Genomic DNA, 23,750 nt, shown 5'->3' on the forward strand with positions numbered 1-23,750 from the left:
AATCGCGAAGTATAATATCAGTCTGGTGTGCAGTGACCGATGTAGTCGACACACCATGAATACCAAAAAACATTAACAGTCGATACGTATACGCTCAGAGCCACATATGAACGTTTTAGCAGTATCGTAAATGAACGGGCATAGCCATATATTGAATTGATCAGTCACGATTAATGCGCGACATTTTTCCTATTTTAGTGGTTTCCCAAATGGGCATAGCGGAGCACAACCATATTAGTCGCATTGTCCGAATATCAAAAGACTGTTCTTTCCATCTTCAAGATAGCAAGAGTAAGTTTACAATACGTAAAGTATAATTTACTTGAACACTGGTTGAATAGGAGACAATAGACCGAGCTGGATTCGAGAGCGCAAGCAGTCGTTACAATTTATAAAAGAGCGCGAAACAACAAAAGAAACGAGCCGAGCCGAGCAGGTATCATGTTGCTTGTTCCAGTATAGTCGTACAACTGTCGTATTCACATGTAGTATACCATGTAGTGGTGACATTTACCATTAAGTACCTTACCAAAGTGGAGGTTATCAGTTATCTTGCAGAAGGAGAGTTATTTTCGATAAGAATATTACCGAGACCTCGATATACCAGCATTCACCATGGGCAAAGGTCGGGAGTAAAAGTGTAGGGTTGCAGGGCGCAAGATCTTGAAGTGGAACCAGACACAGCGATGCGATCCTAGCATAATTATGCCAAGCAGTACAATAATTTGTCGCGCGAGCCAGAGTTTGCTTACGGCTCACACGTAGGCTCTGCACACGAATTCTAACGACAGAAATGGGTGTAAAGAATGCACGTAGGTCACAACCAGGTTGCATTTACGTATGATCTAGAGATAAAAGTTCTCGGTGTGATATGAGATGACGTGGTGGAAGGTATGGAGAGTATATGACTGATTCGGTTTCGAGAATCCCTAACTATGACATCAAACATGAGAAAGAAATGCAGAGTTCAATTTGGAAACAATCGCGATATCCGAAATTTACTTCACTGTACGCTTTTCGACTGACTGTTATCAGACACAAAAGTCAGTGATTGCTGTAGATATAGTAAGGAAATATTCCGAGATAATAGAGATGATCATTCTGTATAGGCACAGGATCAAAAATTCAATATGCACCTTTCATAAGATAAAGAAGTGTCAGTTACTCTATCAAAATATATATTTTTATATTGGTAACCACAACCATGACATACGCCCCGCGATAATTCAGCGAGTTGACCGCAATACTGTCCCAGCAAACATGCGTATCTCCTCGCCGTATGTTTTCGATGTCATATGTTGATTCCATTAGATATATAGATTAGATATATATGTATACAGGGGTCACCAATGCGGTGCCCGCGGGCCCCAGGTCGCCCGCGAGGACCAGATGAGTAGCCAGCGAGCCTGTTCTCAAAATATATAGCAGAATTTACCAATATTCGACAGATTAATACCAGTGAGCTATTAAATATATAGATTGATTAATTGAGTTAGGCATTCTTGTTTAAATCAAACTAACATGTAACTTACAAATGACAATACATATATATATAAACACTTAAAAATGATGATATAAAATATGCTTAATCACAATTTGCAATATACCAACATTAATAGAATCACAAGACATCGAAGACTGAGGATGCGGTGCACTGCCTAGACGACATGACGGAATGCCATCCACGGTCTTCTTGAAACGGCGGGAGGTTCCGTTATGGTAGCTCAAAGTCCAGGATAATGCCAAAGCAGTAAACAACATTACTATTCAGTAGCAGATAGCCGTGATTCCCGTGAAGTGCTAACGGATTTTAAAAATCTGTATGCCCATTACGTTTTGCATCTTTTGACACTGCTTGTTCTCTTGCACTCAACGCAGTTTAGTACCATGTTTCTAACTTTTTGTAATCGTTGCTGCTGTCTGGTGTAATGAAATCTGTCATGTCTGGATGCTGAACAGTTGGAGATTGAAATTGTAACACTGTAAAATGACCTCCAGCTCAAATCCCACCGGCTGCAGCAAAATTTTGGGACCTCGTTGACACGAAAAAGTAGTGGTGTGTGCGCAGTAGCTATGAACGCTGCAGCGTGTTTCGTTTGACTTATCGTTGTGAATCAGCCTTTTCGGCCATGAATTTAAAAAAAAAAAAACACGCCTCACTAATGCACATCTGGAACACTCACTCAAAGCTGAAGTGTCGTGTTACATACCAGAGTACAGCGCACTAGTTAAAGCATGTAATGCCAGGCTTCTCACTGACTGATATAGAAACAGATCACGTGATGTCCAGTCTAAAGTATGACATGATTAATTTTAAAATTTGAGTTGACTGACGTACAATTTATACAAGCATGGTGCGAATCAATTCATATGACTTCCAGAGGTGGCCAGCAACGAAGTACGTCTACTTTTTCGAAGTACTCAAGTAGTTTTCCTCTACTTCTGGTACTTACTCAAGTAGATCTGATTTGTGCTACTTCTACTTCGTAATATTTTGTAATTTACTTACTTACTTTTCGCTATTTTCAGTTTGTCAAGTAGAATTAGTTCAATCTTCCAATCAGGAAGATAGCCTGAAGAATTTCGGGGCTGTTTTTACAGTGTTTCAACATTTAATTTTCATTAAAGTTTAGTAAAGCCCAGAATTTTCGTCGCGCTTCGTGCGCAGTGCTGGATACGGAGTGACCAGTATGATTTTACGAAAGTGTCGGTGAATATAATTTAGGTAGAGGGTTGGCGTGGTTCCGTTCACGCCACAATGTCGCCCTTCTTCCATATCAGATAATTCATTACAGTATATATGGCTCATCATAACGCTTGAAACTGATGTTTCGCAATCTAGCATTTACTTTTCATATCGTAATCTAGCATGTCCATGGCGTGTACAAATCTGGAAAGTGGACTCTGAATTTTTTTCAGTTTTAGAGCTGTTTTAGCATACCACCTTTGAAACTTTCTGGACTAAAAACATGAAATACATGTTCTGCTTTTAGAAGTAGCATTTATATTTCACTTTCAATTCCCAGTATCATATACTTTGAGTTATAATTATTATCAGTTCTTTTGTCTGGATAACATACATGTTGAAGTATAAAAGCAAGTGTAGTTATTCCTTTAATTTCTGGAAATAAAGCTATACAATATGGCATTTTTACGGTCCACCATATTTTTTATTAACGTTTACTAATCGCGCCAAGTGTTCACACCGCATCCTATACAACTTCTCCGTATTGCTCTTCGACTAAACTACGGGCCTTATAATATGGGGAATGGCGCCACACCATGCTATTTTCTAAAACGTGCTGTTCGAGAAAACAGAGGATTAGCATCGCAGTTCCTTACCAATACTATCATTTTCGTTCCAAGATGTAGACGAATACTTATGCTATCGAAAATTGGATACTTGCTGGTATGCATCAATATGAATCATGCCCGTCACCTATCGCATATAGCTCAATTTGCACCTTATTACAATCCATGTGAACGAATTAGGATCATTTTCATAACTACTTACTTACTTTGAGTACTTTTAAATTCAGTCAATTCGACTTCTACTTCAAGTAGTTTTAGGTGGCTTATGGAAGAAGTACTTCTACTCGTACTTGAGTATATTTTTTCGTCGCTACTTCTACTTCTACTTGAGTAGATTTCTTGACTACTTTGACCACCTCTGATGATTTTTCAAAAGCTCTTAGTGGCTAGCTAGTTAAAACAAGATGTTTTCATTGAAAAGACTCTCTTAGAAGTCTTACCGCAATGTGATTCCTGCCCAGTGCTATGTACATGAAAGCGGAAATTCAGTATGATACGGGTAAACGGCGGGAGTAAATTGTAGCCTGTCGCTTCAATCAGTACCCAAGAAGTGGCTCTTAGTTGCAAAGAGGTTGCTGACCGCTACATTGGAAGTTTCGAGGCCTCAAAGGTTTAGGAAAATAGTGTAGAAAAAATAATTACCACCAATATAATGATTCTTTTTCAAAAGGCGTGTATAATCTCTGTACTAGAAAAAATAAATTACTTGGATTCTGGTAGGCTACTCTAATCGTTGTGCCCTGCATTAGTGACGATGCGATGACGTTGACGAGTGGCTATATGAGGCGTTACCTGTGGTATTGCTCTCTCTCTCTCTCTCCCTCTCTCTCTCTCTCTCTCTCTCTCTCTCTCTCTCTCTCTCTCTCTCTCTCTCTCTCTCTCCGACAGGCTGACGAGTTGCTCTACATTCTGCAGGTTTCGGATATGGTATATATGAATAGTTTCTGCACGATGCTGGTGCGTCATATATTGGATACCCGCTATCAACTAATCTTTACAATAGCCTGCTTTGGACTTATTTCATACGGGATATTATCAGACGGTCCTGTCGCATGTACGGATAATAAAACGGAAATCGTATCTTCCGAGTCGAACCCTTATCCCCAGTCGTGTGCTGCGCACCCCTCTAAACTCAGAGGAAACCTGAAAATCATACGGAATTTTTCCGATCATTCATGGGATGAAATTGCAAATGCAAATCGAGATGTTTCTATTGGCGGAAAATACGCTCCTGTTATATGCTCACCCCGACACAAAGTTGCTATCATCATTCCTCTTCGTAGGAGAGAAGCCCACCTCAAAATTTTGCTTGGGCACATGCATCCGATATGGCAACGACAAGAAATTGCATACAAAGTGTTTGTAATAACACAGGTGGAAGGAGGATTATTCAACAGGGCGAAACTATTGAATGTCGGTGTTGCTGAAGCGAAAAAAGGTAAACACATATGCTACATAACGTTTGTATCGGGAATTGGCTTCTGATTTGACAGTTGGTATCCCCTAACTTGAGTGTTATGAAACATAGTTTGATGCTACCGATTGGTTTTAGTTGGTGGGAAGCACACCAAAATGACTCCGCGAATTCTGAAGATTTTCGAACTCTGATCCGTTTATTTTGTGGGCATATGAACATGATCATGCTATTGATGTGCGTGGCAGGCGATTTAATGAAGTCAAATTCAGTGGTACGTCGACTTCTGCAATTATTATTCAGACATTTAACTGATCTTTTGGACGCCAATCACAGTAATCTTATAGAAGAGTTGTAGCAAGTTCGTTGATACATTCGTCCGAACGTCAACACGGTAATTACTCTTCATACCAAAGGTCGGTAACGTTTGGAGCCATATGTACCTAATAACTTCAATTATAATTTTGAAAGAGCCATACAAGCATTTTAATAGATTTTTTACGTCACAATTGAAGATTCATGAAATAGAAGTTCATTACATGATCTTCGTCGTGTAGCCTCTATAGACGATAAATTCTGAATTATTATACACTGATGACGAATGTGATGTTATAACGTCATGCTAATCAAGCCGTATGTTCCTATGTTTTAGCATGCGACACAATGATAAACGACAGTTGAGCATGGGACAATTAAGCTTAACTACAGGGTCCGAAGCCTTTCGCAAATTTTCCGTAAAATCCATATGGTGTTTTTTTCAAACTTCAGGCAATTACGATGAACACTTGAACGCAAAACCAACAATTGCAAACAACAGTAAAGATGTGAATCCATCGTTTCTTCCTCAGTAACAAACTTACCAGTTAAGTGACTTTCCAACGACTCCGTGGAGTATCTCTGACGGGGTCCATGCCTCAATTGTTGCACTGGCAATTGTGTACTGTTCAATCAGTACCTCTAAACCGAGATACTAACTTCAAGGATCGAGAATATTGTTGACTGATATCATTTGGTTAACTGCTCATTTCTCAAAATATTCGTCGGTGACATAACGTTGCCTAACAAGCCGAGATTTAATTGGCAGTGAGAGCACGCTACCTAATAAACTAGAATGTGGATGTATACTGTCTATGTTAGTAATTTGAATTTGTAATTAGTAGTGTCACTTCCAAGGGAGTCCGTTTTGCGCTGATGACCAGGAAGACGATATGGATTCAAAAACTGCATTGTCAATTGTCATACAGGTGTCAATATGTCTGCTTTTCTATAATAATCAATTATATCAGCGGCAAATATTGGGCATGAATTTCTGGATTTGGAAAAGAGGTTTCTGAGCCCATAAATCACTCTACTTTAATCCCACAAAGCATTGTCTCGCCATAAGAATAATTATCCCGGCTGGTATGAAAATTTATCAAAAACTTGCAGCAATATTGATAGTTGCTAATTGTAAATTTATCGAAGAGCTGTATTTCAGCAACAAAAGAGTCATATATGGCTCGCGAGACATATAGGTAGCCGACCCCTGCTCTATACAGAAATAATTAATTGGATTTACTAAGTAGTTGGCTATATAAATAGGTCTTCAATTGCATTGCAGATGATTCATACGACTGTTTCGTCTTTCATGATGTCGATTTATTGCTAGAGGACGACAGATGTTTATATTGGTGTGCAGAGCGAAATCCAAGACAAATATCCAAGTACATACGGAAATTCGGATACTCACCGCTCAATTATACAGCCCGTTGTCACGAGTATAAAAGTGAGGATTTTTTCCTGAATTCATTATTTTTTTGATACCAACTCTACCCATCTCATCAAAAGAACATATTATACCAGATTTGCCCTCCATCGCGAGATAGTGTAATGGTTATGCGTCCGGCTTCTCGATCGGTAGGTCGTGGGTTCGATCCCCGGCCGGGTTACACCGAAGACTCGAAATTCGGCATCCGCAGCTATCATCAGCAATAACGGATAGCATGGAGGAGAAAAAAACGGCCGTATCGCAACTCCGTCGTCGAAGCATCTCGATGGTGCAGGCAAAAAAATAATATCATATCCCTCTGTGTCTATGATTCTATGTCATCCTTAACTAAGCTTCATTTAAACATTATTCATTTCAAGCGACCACTCATTCGTAATTTACTCGCCTCTTCAAACAATACAATGAATCCAATGGAGAAATGCAATTAATCGCGAAAATTCTTTACTGACATCGTTTTAACTTGCAGTATGAAACCAGAAGCCACGCTTTTTAGATCGTTTTGAGATTGGCATAAACTGGTTTTGGGTAGATAGATATATTCCTCAGTCCTGGGTGCAGGAAATAGTACCGGAGAATGGACCATTCTGCATTAGGGTTGTTCAAAAATACCTTTTATTTCCAAATTTCACTCGCTTGATGATAAAATTGTCAGGTTGCCTAAAAAACGCTATACACCAATTCTGGGTTAATTCCGACCACTAAAGGTAGTGCAATCTTGAATTAAAATTTCGACCATTTTTGAATATATAGTATTTACGGTGGAAAATTTCGACACTTCAATATGACCAGATATCGTGTTTCAGGCATGCCCAGGCCTGTTTATTTTTGGATATTGTTTTTTTGGAGATTCACCAAATATAAGATTTGAAAACATCCAAAAATAAGTTTTTTTAGAGAACGTTTTTTTTCAAGTTTTTAAATGATATAACGTGGTCAGAACAGTGTAAATACTTTTGAAACAACCAGGAAACTCATATAAACACAAAAGACAGCATGCGTGTGAGGGAGGTAGTCACCGTAAAAGTACTTCCTCTCATTCCAGATTCCACGTCAAGATACTACACAATACAGTGGCAGTGAATGTCTGGCATAGCTCTCAGCAATACCCATCTGTATATAGCATAGTAATCCAGTTTTACCTAACATAGATTTAGCCTGACTAATCATTTGTAAATCTCTGCGAATGCTGTCGGGAAATGAATCAAACGTACCGTACAACGTACAGGCCGCATAGTGCAGTTGCGCAATAGAGTGTGTTCTAAGACTCGACACCTGCCGGACATACTCACATAACCTCATTCTCACTCCATACTGACCTAACACTAGCTTCAGTTGAAAGTTGGGAATGTTGCGAGTGAATGTTGTGGAGTATTTGATTGTATTACGGTAAGCATCTTTTATGAAGTACTTGGAGATACGAAGCCCTTGCGGTGCAACCTTCAATTCTCCAATCACTGTCTCATGAACCTAGGACGAGTATGGCCGACGGCCTTCATAGACCGACCCAGGGAGCTGCGATGCTCTTTGAGCACCAGTTATCCAAGGCACAGCCACGGTGGCGGAGGGATCAGTGGCCACAGACGCCCCTCTCAAAGCTGTGCCTGTGTCAGCCGATTGTACCTTAAAAGTAAAAAAAGTAGAAACGAAGAAGGCAACCGAAATGGGTGCTTTATGTCCAATGACACAAAGGACCCTATTAAAGGTGCTGTGACGCCGTGCTGTGGTGTAAAACCACAGTATACTGTCACATTGTTACGGGGTGAGGTTTACTGCGGTTCCTACAGACCCCTGAAAAATGAGTAGCGTTTTGCAGGCAACCTGACAATTTTATCACTAGGCGAGTGCAATTTGAAAAAAAGTTATTTTTGAACAACCCTACTGTACATCTTTCAACTAGATTGTATTGAAACATTTATAGCCCGCAGATGACAAGTATTGCAAGTCTACTCTGAATGGTCATATGGGGTGACATGAGGGGGCCACAACATGGCAAAACCAGCAACTGCCACTGTTGGGCAAAATAGAGTAGGCTACCTGAGTGATTTGATTCTGAATTGGCTATTATAGTCGAGTAGATTATTCTTTTGGCTATCGCTCATTATGAAGCCATAGCAGAATGAATATGAGGAAAGTTCAAATATGTCCCTTATATGAGACCACAAAGTATAAAATGCCGGTTCTACAGCTATGGCACTTTGAGACAATGTCGCAGGTTGATCACTTAATTCTCATCAGGGTTGTAACCAAGTCACAAGGCTCCGAGTCACAAGTGAATCTCACGTTTATAGTTTTGACTCGAGCCAAGTCGAGTCATTTTCAATTCACCACCGAGTCGAGTCCGAGTCCAAGTAAGCGAGCAGAGGGTCATGTCCGAGTCATGGTATTATGGCTCGAGTCCGAGTCCAAGCCATTGTGTTGACTGATCAGTTTCGATTTAAAGTCTGTTGAATCCACTTTATACAACTCTGTTTGGTGATATCGAATGGTTCGCGTATATAGTATACTAGTTTTATCCACCTTTAGCAGTTTCTGCTCGCATTTTCAAGTACCAGGACCAATAAACATAATCCCAATAGTGTGGTTACTTTACTAGTTTACTAATGTGGAAATTACAATTAAATGTCGGTCTGGGCCGTCTGAGTTTCGAGTCCCATGACTTGGTTCGAGTCATGCACAAGGACTCGAGTCTAAGTTGAGTCAATACACAGATTGACTCGAGACCGTATTTTAAGAAAATGACTCGAGTCAAGTCGAGTCATCAGAAAATCGTGACTCGAGTCATTGCAACCCTGCTTCTCATATATGGTGTTTCCAGCTTTGAACTACATATTTAGTATGCTACGATATGACAAGACAAATCCGGGTTTAAGGCTTTCACGATCGAAAATAGTATCGAAACTATAATTTTCGTTGATAAATTAACTCCCAATGACAAGTAGCGTGTAATTTCACTGTTCGAAAATATCACCATCGGTAACTACTCGACTCGAATTAATAATAATAATACCATAGATTCAGATTGGATACTCGAATCATTAAGCCCAGCTCTAGTTATTTATTACTGTTTCGTTTTGCTTAATTCGAGAATGAAAATTGTGAAGTCACCGAGAGGACGTGGTCCTACTTCAACTTCCAGAGTTTTTTAACAGTCTGTTATTGTCTGTCATTTTACCCTATACTCCGCTAAATATGAACAGGAATGTTCAAGTTTGAACTATACTAGATATATTTGATAGAAACGCCACTTCAATTCTTCTGGCCGTGGAAAAAAGTTCCACTGCCGCCAGTGGAAAATTTCGGGGGCGTTTCCATGCTTCATGCTACTCAGTTTCAAAATATTAACGGATTATCGAATCTCTATTGGGGATGGGGAGGAGAAGATGATGACATGTACTTTAGAGTGAAAAGTAAAGGTACGCAGCCGGTGATTTATAATATAACGTAGATTCCGTATAATGTCCTATTACTATTTTGTGTCGCTAACGCCATCTTTGAACACTTACGCGTAACGCATTGATGTTGCTAATACTCGGTTCGATTCATCGGTCCACGAACCTCAGAGCTAGATAGCTAAGATTTTGCTAAACAAGAGCACGGTTGGTGTCATTCAATTGATATCACTTATGACAGTAGCCTACATAATATCACTTATGACAACTATACGGCGAAATTTTTCATCCTGATCGTATAGCTTCTATCTTATACCGTTTTTGTAAATTTCCACTCAATCTCATGGTGTTCGCTTTTGAACCACAATGGCCCCTCATCCGGACATAGCGAATCCTTGGATTTCATAAAAACAATTCCGCGCCATCAGACCTACGTATACCTCGCCGCTGTATCCAGCATAGTCAAGTCCGACACTGCGTGGGAAGATGGGCACGTGACCTCGCTTTCTGCCGTTCCAAGCCAAGAAGATAATACTGTAACGGAAGTGTGTTAATTTCTTATTTGCCGGAATAGCGTGATATGTTAAGTTTTGTTCTCTAGACTCTGGTGTATCTTGGATTTTCGTGGAATTTCCTTTTTTCCTATCACCTTAATTCAGTGGTTTTTCAGCCATTAGGGCGCGACCCAAATCTGAGTTTTAATGACTGCGACCGCAGTTTCGACATATTGAAATTTCTCATGTCAGTCTGCTTACGGGCATCCATACTATTACTGATGCACGAATCTGCGCTGTATTGGACTCTAGTCGTATAACAGCAACGGTTTCCTACATTTTTCTATTCATTAACTCGTTGCAGGGAATTAATTTCTAAGCTCAGGGCTCCCTGCATCATTAAAACTTGCGATACATTTTACAAAATCAAGCATTTACGCGCATTTCTATACGTGTGATTCACAAACACATACGCGCGCACACCAGTGATGAGCGGATAGTGCTTTTCGAGACTCCGAATCCCTCCGACAACTTTAGTGTCGGAGGAAAACTCCCTCCGACTCCGAAGAGTTCAATCCCAGACTCCGAGATCTCCTATGAATCTCGTTAAGTATCCGAAACAGTGGCAAGCATGGTACACTTGGTAATGTGTTTTACTAAATTACTACTCTCCAGTCCCCAATTGCAGTGCACATGGCTGATTTTTATGCACTTGACAAACACTTTTGTGTGTTACCCGCCATTACAACTTTGCAAGGTGTCATCTGTCTATGATTTGGTTTGAAATCAAACCACAATCAAGAGTGTATTCTGGTCAGAGCTATCCAAAGATATCGGAGACAAAAGTTACAATACTCCGAAATTATCCGAAAAAATATCTGTAGTAAACTCCGACACCGCTCCAACTGTCACAAAATCGGCAAAGCTCCGCTCCGAATCCACTCCGACTCCGCCCCGATGCTCATCACTAGCGCACACGCAACACGCACACACACGGTCTTTCCGTTGTAGACGAAGTTCTTTATCACGCCATTCACGAACGAGCCGGAATATAGTTAAGCCCAAGCCCAAGTACGAACGTAAGACATATATATTGCTTGCCTAAATATTGACCATTTGAGTCCTATCCCAGCTAATGTCATCAGATATAGGACCGGTGGAGTTGAATAAGCTGGCGTAGTTGGTGTCTTCGAAATTGAAGGCACGGAATTCTACATTCTAATGGAGTCATGTTCGTACGTAATCACTATTGTGGGCGTGTCGAATATTGGCTGTAGCATTGCAACGGTGTCGCTACTGGTTCTTTACTCTTCAAGTGTAAATCAGTTCACAGCACAGCCAGACAGATACCGTAGCAGTTATATTGACGACAATAAGAATGCGTGCACCACACAGACAAAATATTCCAGAAGCTGCGGTTATCTCTCGCGAACGCATTGTCTCTAGGCGTGACGTCATCAGTCGTCGTAGATGGCGCCCCGTCACAGTATGCAACACAATGCACTGGGAGTGCGGATAAATTTTTGTTGCAAGAAATTCAGCAAATATCGCATATTTACTTACATACTTTTCATCGCATAGGCCAGGAGGGTGTCTGATTTCAAATACTACTCCAAGTCGTTTCGACACCTCCCTATCTTTCATTATATCGCAGTTTTGTGGTGTTTTGAAATGATGAAAATATTAACAGACTGATACTGATACATATTCAACCAGTGGATCTCAAACTTTTTTTAGGCACGCCCCCCTTTATGATAGTGATGAACTTCACCCCCCCCCCCCCTTATGGTCAAATCACAAAATGCCACCAAAATGCTAGCAATCCCAACGTATAGAATGGCATGGAAGGGTATGACTATTGATGTGAGAATTCTTCAATTTGAAATTGGGACTATATACAGAGCAAAGCGCGAAAAGCAATTTCAGCTGACCGCATAGCTTCGCGTCCTCCTTCAGATGCTTTCACGCCCCCCCCCCCCCCCAGTTTGAGTTCAACTGTATTAAAGGGGCACTGCGCTCTAGAAATGATGTGGTCTCAAATTGAAGCGCAGATCGAAAGAAATTTTTGGCCATAGTCATTTTTTTCAGAAAGACACCGCAATGTAGCTGCAATTAAATGGAATTTGTAAAGGCTCTGATGCGGTCGCGACCCATAATTCAAGAATATATGTCTTAATCGATGCAGCGACTAATAGGATGTTGACTTGTTGAGATATGCACGGCAATGTGATCAAATATGTTGAGATGACTGTAAAATTATAATATTTCAAAAAAGAGCACAACAGGGCAGATCCTACCGAACATAAACGTGAACTAAACGTTCACACCATCCCTAAATCATAATTGCGGCCGAGGCATCATACGTAAAGCAGGGCAACACAACACTGGGCAGCGCTACTAGAACTGTCACATAGGGCAGTGTGGAATAGAATATATATGCCTGATACATACGTTAGTATTTAGTATTCACAACGTTTGGACATCAATGCTCTGGCATTTTGCACTACGCCAATATTATTACGTACGAATCTGGAACTGTCGACAAATCTTATGACACAGATTATCGGATCGGGTATAGCGAGCAAGAGTTTGGATGAATGTCTAATCGTTAGGTGATGATCGAGAGCCGTCCTCGGTCGCATTCTACAGCAGTTGAGTAAAGGCTACCAAAAAAGTTTTTGGGATGCTGCAGCGCCACAAAACACCTCAATCCTTTTGCCCTGAATGGATTATGAAATATATTCTAAAATTCAAGTACGCATGCAGTATTCCTTCCACGCCATAGTGGAATCTTGTGGTCAATGACATTTCAATACTAGGTAATTTGTTGGTTGGTTGTTGTTGTTGTTTATTAAACATAAATAATGGCGCTTATTGCCTGACGGCCTTTTGCTCCACGACCAATAACATTTGTTGGTATTCCAAGCCACTATATCGGAAATAAAGGAGTGATGACATCCTGAAATCGATGACATTGGGACAGTCTGCTATGCTACCGGGGCGAGACAATTTATTCAATCTGAAATGGAAACACACCAACGCTGATTATTATAAGCGAATATTATTTTCGAAGGATATGAAGTCTCCAATCCTTATGGCCGAAAGTGTTCGTTTCGTATGATAGCGCATGAGCACGAAAGCCAGAATGAAGAAAATTCTGCAAGGCATCTTCTTATTAGACATGCAGCTGCGCGGATGTACCTGGAAGGATACAACACCCTCCGGTATTTATTCTTACCCTTTCGGATATTTACACTTTGACGATTCCTGTGGTTCATATTCATACTCATAGTTTGACCGGAAATAGTGATGATGACTATAAAAATAATCGTTTATTGCACATTGCTCACATTGCACATTTGTTCATTACAGGTACGAGATTTTGTCGCATGACAAAAACCGCATGTATACAAATATTACAGCAAACGTAGGTTTTCCGTCGAGGAGAATGATGAGATTCATGCGTACATCGGAGAATAACTGTTTCAGCAAGATGCCGTGGGAGGGACATTATTGATATATGATAGATTGTGAGAAATCTTTGTTAAAATAAATATGCTATGTGAAGCTATAGGTGCTTGGCAATATGATGGTGATTATCAGCGTTTACCGGATTAGTGACCCATTCCCTAATATATAAAGTATATTATTAGATGCGGAACAATTTGAAATTGTGTAGGGGAGACAGGGGACAATTCTAACACTTTTTGTATTTACTACAACATTACGTGTTTTTCTCCTGGAAATTTCTTACCAAAGTTTTATATGAAGTAGCCAACAACTCGATAGTTGATATAAAAATTAAAATGGAACTCGATCAACAATCACTCATGGAACTATTGGGTCGCAGGGGCAATTGTACAACCCATGCGGGGCAATTATAACACTGGTATTTATAAGTAAAAACAAACGAAATTAAGAACGAAAACGTGAGCGCAAATTGTATTATTGCATTAAACTAAATTAAGAGAAGTTTGAACGCCCCATCGCATTTTTGGCATCTGAATACAGTATCCCCCTTCGTGCCTTCTTAATGAGCTCCAAGTGTATACGAGAAACACATTCATTTCATCATCTCTGCACATATTCGGCATCTTCTGCCAAGGTGCTGTTGTTTAGCGTGCATAGTGGGTTTGGGCATTCGGTCACCTACGAAGGTGCGAAACCGATCTGGCCAAAATATCTTGGTTGAATGGGCCGGTGATAGTGTAGCAAAACGAGGACACGACATTGTGTGGCGTCAAAGCTAATGGCATTCTTCTGTTTTGCACAAAATTAAAATATGTTGCTCACACCACATGACAAAATGTAAGTGGGCCATGCTCAAAGCCACTAGACGAGGATTCAGTCATGGGCAAGTTCTTAAGTGGTCATTGAAGGTCGACACACCAAAAGTCGTTAACATGAGAAAGGGTGGTAAAATGATCACGGAAATAACCGAACCCTAAGATTCACATCACCAATTCTTTATGGCCGTTCCGACAGATGATCATGTTAATATTGGTATGGAAAAGTAGTATCTGTTCTGGTATTGAACTTCTGGCTGTTGCAAGATTCATCTGTAGCAGATAAATGGTTATACCAACATATGAACAAAGATATTCAGCATTGAAAAGATATTGTAACGGGGCAAAATAACAAAGAGTTACAATTGCCCCTGACACGCTCGATCATGATTAGTATGAGTATCTCAGTATGGTATCTGTCGTCTCCAAGTAAGACTTGGAACTCCAAATGGACGAATATCTCATTAAAATACCGTTGAAAAATTGCTGGTAATATCCTGGTAATACTCCAGTAAATAAACAATAAATGAACAGACCAACAACAACAAAACAAGCTGGCTACTCTCACCGGTTGCCAGTAAATTCGGCCGCCATTAAATTCGACCCTCGGAAATTCGGCCGTACATAGCTATACTATTTTCAAGTTATTTGGAGGTCAGGGTATGCGTAGATCGCGTAATCCCGGGAGATAGTGCGGATATTTACGGGGCCAAATTGGGTAAATTCGACCCTCGGATAATTTTGTATAAGAATGTATTACCAACTATTATGGTGAATTAATTACATAATTACATTATTATCAAGTGATTTGGAGGTCAGGTAAGGTATATCACGCAGACACGAAAGATAACGCGGATATTTGCGGGGCCGAATTTATCTAGGACCGAATGCAATCGTTGAATTCGGCCCTCGGAAAATTTTGTGTAAAAATGTATTACCAACTAGGCAACTATATGGTGAATTAATTACATAATTACATTATTATCAAGTGATTTTGAGGTCAGGGCATGCGTAAATCACGCAGTCACGTCGTGATTAGATCACGTTACGAGACAATGCTAGGGGTTAGGGTTACGGCGGGTTGCGGTTAGGGATCGGTAATGTTATTGTATCTTTAGGTTGGGAGAGGGGTATTAGGGATCGGTAGGTGGAATATTAGGGTTGGAGGATGGTGACCCTAAACCTAACCCTAATCTTGGGATACCTTAACCGTAACTCTAACCCTAATATATCCCCGCCCACAACCCTAATCTCCTCCTCCCAACCCTAATACCCATCACCCCCAACACTAATATTGTAATACCTTAACCCTAACCCTAATGTCCAACCCTAATATCTTCCCTCCCCAACCCTAATCTCTCCCCTCCCAACCCTAATACCCATCACCCCCAACCCTAATCTTTGGATACCTTAGCCCTAAACCTAACCAACCCTAATATCCATCAACCCCAACCCTAATCTTGGGATACCTTAACCCCAACATGAACCCTAACCCACCTCCAACCATTATGTATCCCCTACCCACCCACGGAACGTAAAATATCCCTATTTGAGACTAATAATTCGTATTAAATGCATTTAAAATGTAAAATAGATCAAGGGCGGAATTTACCGAGGACCGAAGTGACCGAGGGCTGAATTTTCCGGCCGAATTTACTGGCAACCCTTTCACCACGTCGCTCACGTAAATGAACACACGTGCGCTCCAAAGCAGTCCAAGTGGCGAGTGAACCATAAAGAAAATAATGTTCACCGTGAAGTATCTTCCGGCAATGCAAGTCCTATTTTTCCTATCATCACGGTAGACCAGGGGTCACCAACGCGGTGTTTGCGAGCCCCCGGTAGCCCACGAGGATCAGATGAGTAGCCCGCGAGCCTGTTCTGAAAACAGACCGAATAGCACCGCTTACCAGTGAGCTTTTATTTATATATATATGGATTGATTGATTTAGCTATTCTTGTATAAATCACGCTAACCTGTAACTCACAAATGACAGTACATATATATAAACACATAAAATGATGATATCGAATATCCTCGCAATTACAATGAGTAATGTACCAATATGTAATCAAATCACAAGATATCGAAGACTGCGGATCTGGCGTGCTGCCTATAAAGGCGACATGACGGAATAATGCCATACACCAGTGTTACCCAACCGGGGGGGAATTCCTCCCTTGGGGGTAATTTCGAAACTTTTGAGGGAATTTGTAATTAGCGTTGTAACGCAAGATACACTTGGTTCGCAACATTTTTCGACTTTTATGTTAGAACTGCAAGTATGAAACTAGTTCTTTGAAGGTATCTTTTGGCGGATTATTAGCTAGATATATATTTATATGCCTCTACAATCCCCCCCCCTCCCTTGAAAAAGTGAGGCGCGTGAGACGATGTCGTTGGGCCCGCGACAGCCTCTCGACCAAATTGCTACCGAGCAGGGAAAAGTCCGGGAGAATTCAGCACAAAAAGGCCGTTGGAGAAAATGTTTACCTTTTTCAAGCCAACATCTCTGCTAACGTGAAAAACACGAAATTCATTGATTGAGCTCAAGGCTATCGCAAAAGCGAATTTGGTGATTTATGATTTATTTGTAATTAGGAGCTGCCCGAGCAGCCCGACCAGTAAAAAACAGGTCAAATCTAGAGTAATTTCACCACAACGGAAAGTAATTACCTAATTTCTTTTGATTAAGATAAATTTTTGATAACAAACAGTGGTGACCCTACGATTGGGGGTCCTGGGCGAGACTTCCAGGGGGACCTATAAGTATGTAATCGCAGCTTTTGAGGAACTTCACCTACAGACACCCCTCGCTTTTATTATTACCAACTTAAATTGATGCGCCATATGGACCGGAATTAGGCCTACGTCACTCACGTGTATGACACTGTAACACTGCATTGAAGTAGGCTTCAATGTTGAATTGTTGTAGCTCCTGGGCCTTCTTTTAATATACATTGTAAAATTATAAAATAAGTGACCCGGTTAAATATATCTCATGTCTTCATGTTGAAGATGTATGCAATGCAGACATGGGGTGATTACTTCATGAATGTAATCGATTGCGATTACGATTACTTCAGAATCACGCGATTACGATTACGATTACGATTACAGCAAAATCACGAAGTAGTCGATTACGATTACGATTACATTCGAAAAGTAATCACGATTCCTCACGATTACATTTCTTTTGCTTCTTAGGACTGTGATCTTAAATGATATATTGGAAGACAATACACAAGGATTGCGACGAAAAGGCTTAATGAGATATCAACTCTCTTCATACATCATGCGTCATTTGCTTATTACGTCATAATATACCAATTGCCCAACTTTATTGGGATGATTTATCGCACCCAACGATTTGCATTATTGCCAGGTCTTTACCTGCCGCACCCCAAATTCCTTAATAGGGTGGGGAGCGTGCTCGAGGGGGACTCAAAAGTATTTCGTAAATCAACATAAATTATAGAGTATTTTCGAGAATTCAATTAATTCTTGAAAATGTTCTTCGAGCTTCGCGATTCAAATGTCTCTAGTACAGGGGTCACCAACGCGGACCAAATGAGTCGCCCGCGGTCGCTGTAGCAAATATTCAAATGAAAGATTTGAAAGTTGAAGCTGGTTTCATATGAGCAGCAGTTGAACATGGGTCGGCCAACCCCACGGAACATACGAACGCAGTCGCTCGGGGCATTGCCCGTCTTCGCCCACGCGGCGGCTCAACTCGAATGAGCCCGGAGGAGCTGGTGTGAGTCCCGGCGAGTGAGCGTTTTATGTTCTTGGTAAGGGGCGGAAACCCGGCCCAGTGCTCTGATTGTTTTCCTTTTAAGTGAAGAAATCCAACTGAGCACGGATAAACGACGGGAGTAAGTGGTAACCCGTCGGTCGTCGGAATAATCAGTACACACTACACAAGAAGTAGCTTTTTGTTTCAAAACGGTTGGTGACCCCTGCTCCAGTAGATAGCTGGGTTTGAAATGCATACCTCTCCCCCTAAAAAAAAACATGCATAGGCTATTTTATGGGAGCAGGCATTTAGGAGCCGGTCATTACCGCGCCACGATCCCACAACACACCGAAAGGCATATGCAGTTTCAGCCAACACGCAACTCCACGGGATGTGATACCAAAGAAATACCTTGGTCGAAACTTAAGGTATTCGTCCATTGTCAATAGCCGCATTAGGTGGGCGTGACTAATAATAGTCCTGTCCTTCCAATATGAGCCCACAATGCAAATGCCACCCGGCGCATCCACATAGGAATAAAGCCATGACAATTTGCGTGTGTGTCTCACGAAAGATATTCTTTTAGTCTGCTATGTTTGGGCGAGTACAATATCTGTTGATTAATCAACAGACTGGAGGTCACGAATTAACAACATACAATAAAGTAATTATAACAACATACCAGATGCTATAATTATGAATTACGTGCCCTAGCTCTACAGGTAAATCTGACACTCGGGGCTGAGAGAGGTTAAAAATAAATAGTAATCAAATTCAATGACCAATATTATTGACGAAATTCAGTTTTGAAAATTGACCAACGGTTGGACTGGGGGACGAATTGCTGTTGGTTCTGACTCTAGCTACAACCCAAGCTAACATGTCAGGCTATATAAGCGGATGGTTATGGCGGCAGGTCCAAATGTTGAGTAACGAACTGTGAAATAACGATTGGCGCCCGTTTCAAGTAGTTATATGAGAATAAGATATAGTGAACATAAAAATTCTGCCTTTAACTTAATACAGATACTACGAGCTGCTGTTACGAGAAACGGCTAAGCACGGCTCGGTTATGATATATATCAGCACTAGCAGCTGTTTATTTGTAATGCTTCGTTGTGGAAACTGCAATGTTTCATTCGACGAGTACAAAACTCCGAATTTTTGTCAGTTGTACGTGCGTACGTAGGCCTACTGCTCGCCAAGCCAAGCCAAACGTTGAAACTGCGTTTCACTGGGCACAACCAAACATCAATACATAAACCAATGATGATGAAGTTACTATTTGAAACTATAGGCAGAGTGGTGATCAATATCCTGCTGCGAGGTAGGGGCTTCTGTAGTGTATTGATAACCTGATATACACCACGGGGGTGTTCTAACAATCACACTACAATGTCCATCGCATGTCTGTTTACTATGTGTGGATACTTCTTACGCAATGACGAGCGGAGCTAATACTTCTGACGTTATAATGAGTAGTGGCGTTTGAAAATCAGACGTTTGTGCTATCGCTAACGTGGTATATGATCTCATTCTTGTTCACGAATATTCAGTTTATGTCATAGTCCTTGTAAAAACAAAAAGTAATCGTTCTTTCACAAAGAAATCGATTAGATATGGGAAGTAGTCGATTACGATTACGATTACTTCGGATTTTTTTCGAATGTAATCGATTGCGATTACGATTACTTCAAAATGCTGTAATCGTCGTAATCGATTACGATTACTAATCGCGATTACCCCATGTCTGATGCAATGTAGCGTGAAATAATGAAGCAGCGATACAACAGGCTAATAGACCACATTTATTCCGTTACATTAGTAATAAGCCAACACACCACGTCAAGGTTTGATTATCGGGTTATGGAACTTTTCTAACAAATGCAGAGATTTGATGATTGACCCATCTGTACGGAACCATCTTTTTGATTGGTACTCGGATTTCCACGTTTATTTGCTATAATCCTTGAAAAAGCACTTAAACCAAAGATGGGATGATATGGAAGTTGTCAGCGGTACTTCACGAAAGTGTAATGCGGTCCGCATTCAACATAGTTGGGCCATATCTGAATACGTTTTGGCATATATTGCTCAGTCAACAAATGGCCGTGCGTTAAAAAGCACCTTTTTTGTAACCGGACAACTTTTTCTTAGGGGGGGAATTTCGGCTCAAATATTGGACAAGGGGTCCACGAGCCGAAAAAGGTTAGGAACCATTGCCATACACGGTCTTCTTGAAATATCGGGAGAAGGGTGCCGTTATGGTAGATCGACGTCCATAGGACAATGCCAATTGAGTAAACAATATTACCATTAGGTAGCAGATAGCCGTGAAGCACGGGCAGATATTCGATATCTGTATGCACATTACGTATTGTATCTTTTGACACAGCTTGATTCTCTTACACTCAACGCAGTTTAGTACCATGTTTATAACTTCTGTGGTCGTTGCTGCTGTCCCGTGGAATGAAATCTATTGAGCCTAGATGCTGGACAGCTAAAGATTGAAATTGTAAGTGTAACGCTGCAAAATCACCTCCACCACAAAACCCACCAGGCTGCACGAAAGTACAGTGGTGTATGAGCAGCATTTTCAGTTGACTGTAGTTCGTAGAATATACTTGTCAAAAATTTTGAACGAAAAATTTGTTGACTTTGAGTTGGAACTTGGCGCGCTGATTCCGAAAATGCCGCTGGTTTTCTTCTATCACATTAAGTTTTTGCGCTACGACATATGCCCAAAATAAGCAAATTTTCACGAATTGACGAAGGTACTGGTATCGATCTAGGCCGATGCTTTCACCGATTTTTGATTATAGGATGCAATCATCCGAGGATATTTCGGACACATATTTGATGCAAACTGCAGGATATGGCAAGAAAAATAAACATTACATTTACTATCAGCTATATACGTCCAATGCTACATTCAGCTTATCCCGTGCAACTTGAAACTCCTCTACGCTCGATAATTTGGATCAAGATGAAGGAAGATCTTAGGGATAGTAGGCCTAATAATGAAGATTTTGAAATCGAACATGATTCATAACGTAGAGTAGTCCATCAACACAAGTTAAATGATCATACATGGGCTTCGGGACCTGGAATAGAAATATTCGGAATTTTCAGCATCCTTGTGAATCGATAAAAGATTATTTGGCAAGAGAGAGAAGATATCTCACTTTCGATCATGAGAGACCGCGTTTTCATCATAGGGCTACTTTCGGTAGCTTTGTGTATTGCCGTGATACTGGCATTGGTATGATCTTGTTACCATGGGTTGCTGGAGAAGTTAGGAATCCCGATTTACCACTCCAGTGAATGGCAAATATCTATTGGTAGCTCAAAAAGGATTCTGCAAAGTGGCAACAGTCGTAGGGTCAGTAACAATTGCACACTCAGTTGGTCTTCGTGAATAATACAGAAATGTTGAATGGTTGCAATATCACAAGCACGATTGGATCATATCTGTCAGCTTTGGAATATTGTGTTTCTTATTGGCCAGACAATAAGGATGCACAATGCACATTGCACATGTAACCCTGATACACATGTGCCACTTTCATATCTTTAAGTCGGACAGAAGACAATAAAAAAGGTAAAATATCGATGTAATTTCCTGGAAACCCAGGGCATAGTCAACGATGGCAAGGAGAAAGTGTCCCACAATATCTGAAGATGTTTGAGGTAAGATACCAGAGTAGATTGAAACTTTCATATGTTAGCTCACTATTGATCCAGTATCAAACGAGACGATCCACAGAATTATGAGTTATTAGCATAAATTTGTACCCTGAAACTCGCACTTTATTTGTCATGCAGAATCAATATCAGTTTAAATCAACCAAATAAAGTAATGCAAATGTTTATTTGAAGTCTATTGATTTACTATCGGCTGCTCGGGGTTTTTAAAAGTTTTATACAATAAATCAAAATATTCAAAGTAGTAATTTTATGTTGGTTATGAGACAATGTGGGGGTTCATAACCTAAAAACTTGATGTGGTCGAGAAAAACGGAAATAATTTTTAAATTCAGAGCCCAAATGTTAGTCAAGATCAATTGTCTGATCGAAGTCAACAAAAATTGTGTTCACCATTGATACAGATATTTTTGCGATTTTGGTTTCCAATCCCTTCTATTACCCCACCTGAGTCTAGCTCAAACGTAAATCAATAACCAATGGCGCAGACCGCGTGCAATTACAACGTAAAACTTTATCAGGGGACTAACAATTTTTCTCTACGGGTCGCAGGTGTTCGGCAGAAGAACAATTCATTGAGTGCTTTTATGTAGCCTTAAAATGAGCTTCTCCAGAGTGGCATTATCCAGAATGTACCCTAACTGAGTATACTCAGTAGAGCGGCTACTCCGAAGTTGGAAGTCACTTCGATCTAAATCTCTGTTTCTTAGGTTCAAAAGGTATATTATACATGGCATATGACATAACCTTATTATGTCTTATTTATCAGGACCTTTGTGTCGTTCTGCGCCCCCACACAGTTCCTTGGCCGACATGCCATAATAGCATCAGCTAGCAGTTACGCGAATTCATCAGTTAACCTTAATTTAGAGCCCTTTTCCTGTCGGTGATCGGTTTCAATCAAAATCTATCATCGGTTTATGGATGGTACGACGCAATTATGACATTTAACATCGTGATATATTTTGGAAATTGCAGTTGTTGAAACCTATTTTTCTGCACATATTAAACTTATTTTAAGATCAATAAAATCCGTTCTCACAGACGGCTTCGCGCCTATTTCAGATATTTTCACGCCCCTCATGGGGGGGGGACAATTTGAGAACGAGGGGTCAAGTTACATACCAGAGTACAACGCACTAGTTGATAGCATTCAATGCCGGGCTTCACACTGACTGATATAGAAACAGATAACATGATGTCCAGTCCAAAGTGTGACATGATTTATTTAAAAATTTGAGTTAACTATATTGTTGCATAATTTATACAACATGGCCGAAAATGGCGCACTCCAAACCTCCCAATAGCGGAAGCGGCGAGCTCGACGGGGGCCCAACATTATATTGTAAATCAACATAAATTATAGATTGTGTGAAAACGTATTAGGTTGCTGTGGGGAACAATCGATTTACCGACTGCCTTTTACTAACAAAAATATCCGTTAGCGCAAACCTGTTCCACTCGCTTTCGAAATTTGGCCCCATGTCCTTATTTACTAAATTCTCAACTGTTCGGATACGCTATTGTGCAAGTTGAAAAGACAAGTTGTACAATTCTCAACTATAGCATTTCCGAGCTGTAGCCTATTCAAACAATAGATAACTTGATGATCAGAATGAGAAAATTGAAGGGACACTGTCATGAA

The 23,750-nt window shown here is 40.5% G+C and overlaps 2 protein-coding genes and 1 long non-coding RNA gene across 4 annotated transcripts in view; 2 read left to right on the forward strand and 1 right to left on the reverse strand.

Moving 5' to 3' along the window:
• The window catches only part of LOC145439663 (uncharacterized), a 145,539-nt gene that overhangs the window by 8,873 nt on the left and 112,916 nt on the right, over window positions 1-23,750 (forward strand). The gene's annotated exons all lie outside the window — the stretch shown is intronic.
• On the forward strand, window positions 4,207-13,948 carry LOC145439656 (beta-1,4-galactosyltransferase 3-like). Of its 2 annotated transcripts, XM_080317180.1 has the most exons (5): window positions 4,207-4,750; window positions 6,327-6,491; window positions 9,731-9,907; window positions 13,451-13,601; window positions 13,750-13,948. In XM_080317180.1, the coding sequence occupies exons 1-5, from the start codon at window positions 4,237-4,239 to the stop codon at window positions 13,892-13,894; spliced, it is 1,152 nt and encodes a 383-aa protein (XP_080173306.1). In that variant the 5' UTR covers window positions 4,207-4,236; the 3' UTR covers window positions 13,895-13,948. The 2 variants fall into 2 exon arrangements, with proteins under 2 accessions (XP_080173306.1, XP_080173307.1); XM_080317181.1 differs by lacking the exon at window positions 6,327-6,491.
• LOC145439676 (uncharacterized) lies at window positions 4,958-7,046 on the reverse strand. The gene is made up of 3 exons (XR_013915315.1): window positions 6,566-7,046; window positions 6,456-6,505; window positions 4,958-5,683 (listed from the first exon to the last, which is right to left on the reverse strand). It is a non-coding gene; the product is annotated as an uncharacterized LOC145439676 (long non-coding RNA).

This window comes from Botryllus schlosseri, chromosome 5, assembly GCF_051294905.1.
Source record: "Botryllus schlosseri isolate E-star chromosome 5, Bs_hap1, whole genome shotgun sequence".
NCBI classification, from domain to species: Eukaryota; Metazoa; Chordata; class Ascidiacea; order Stolidobranchia; family Styelidae; genus Botryllus; species Botryllus schlosseri.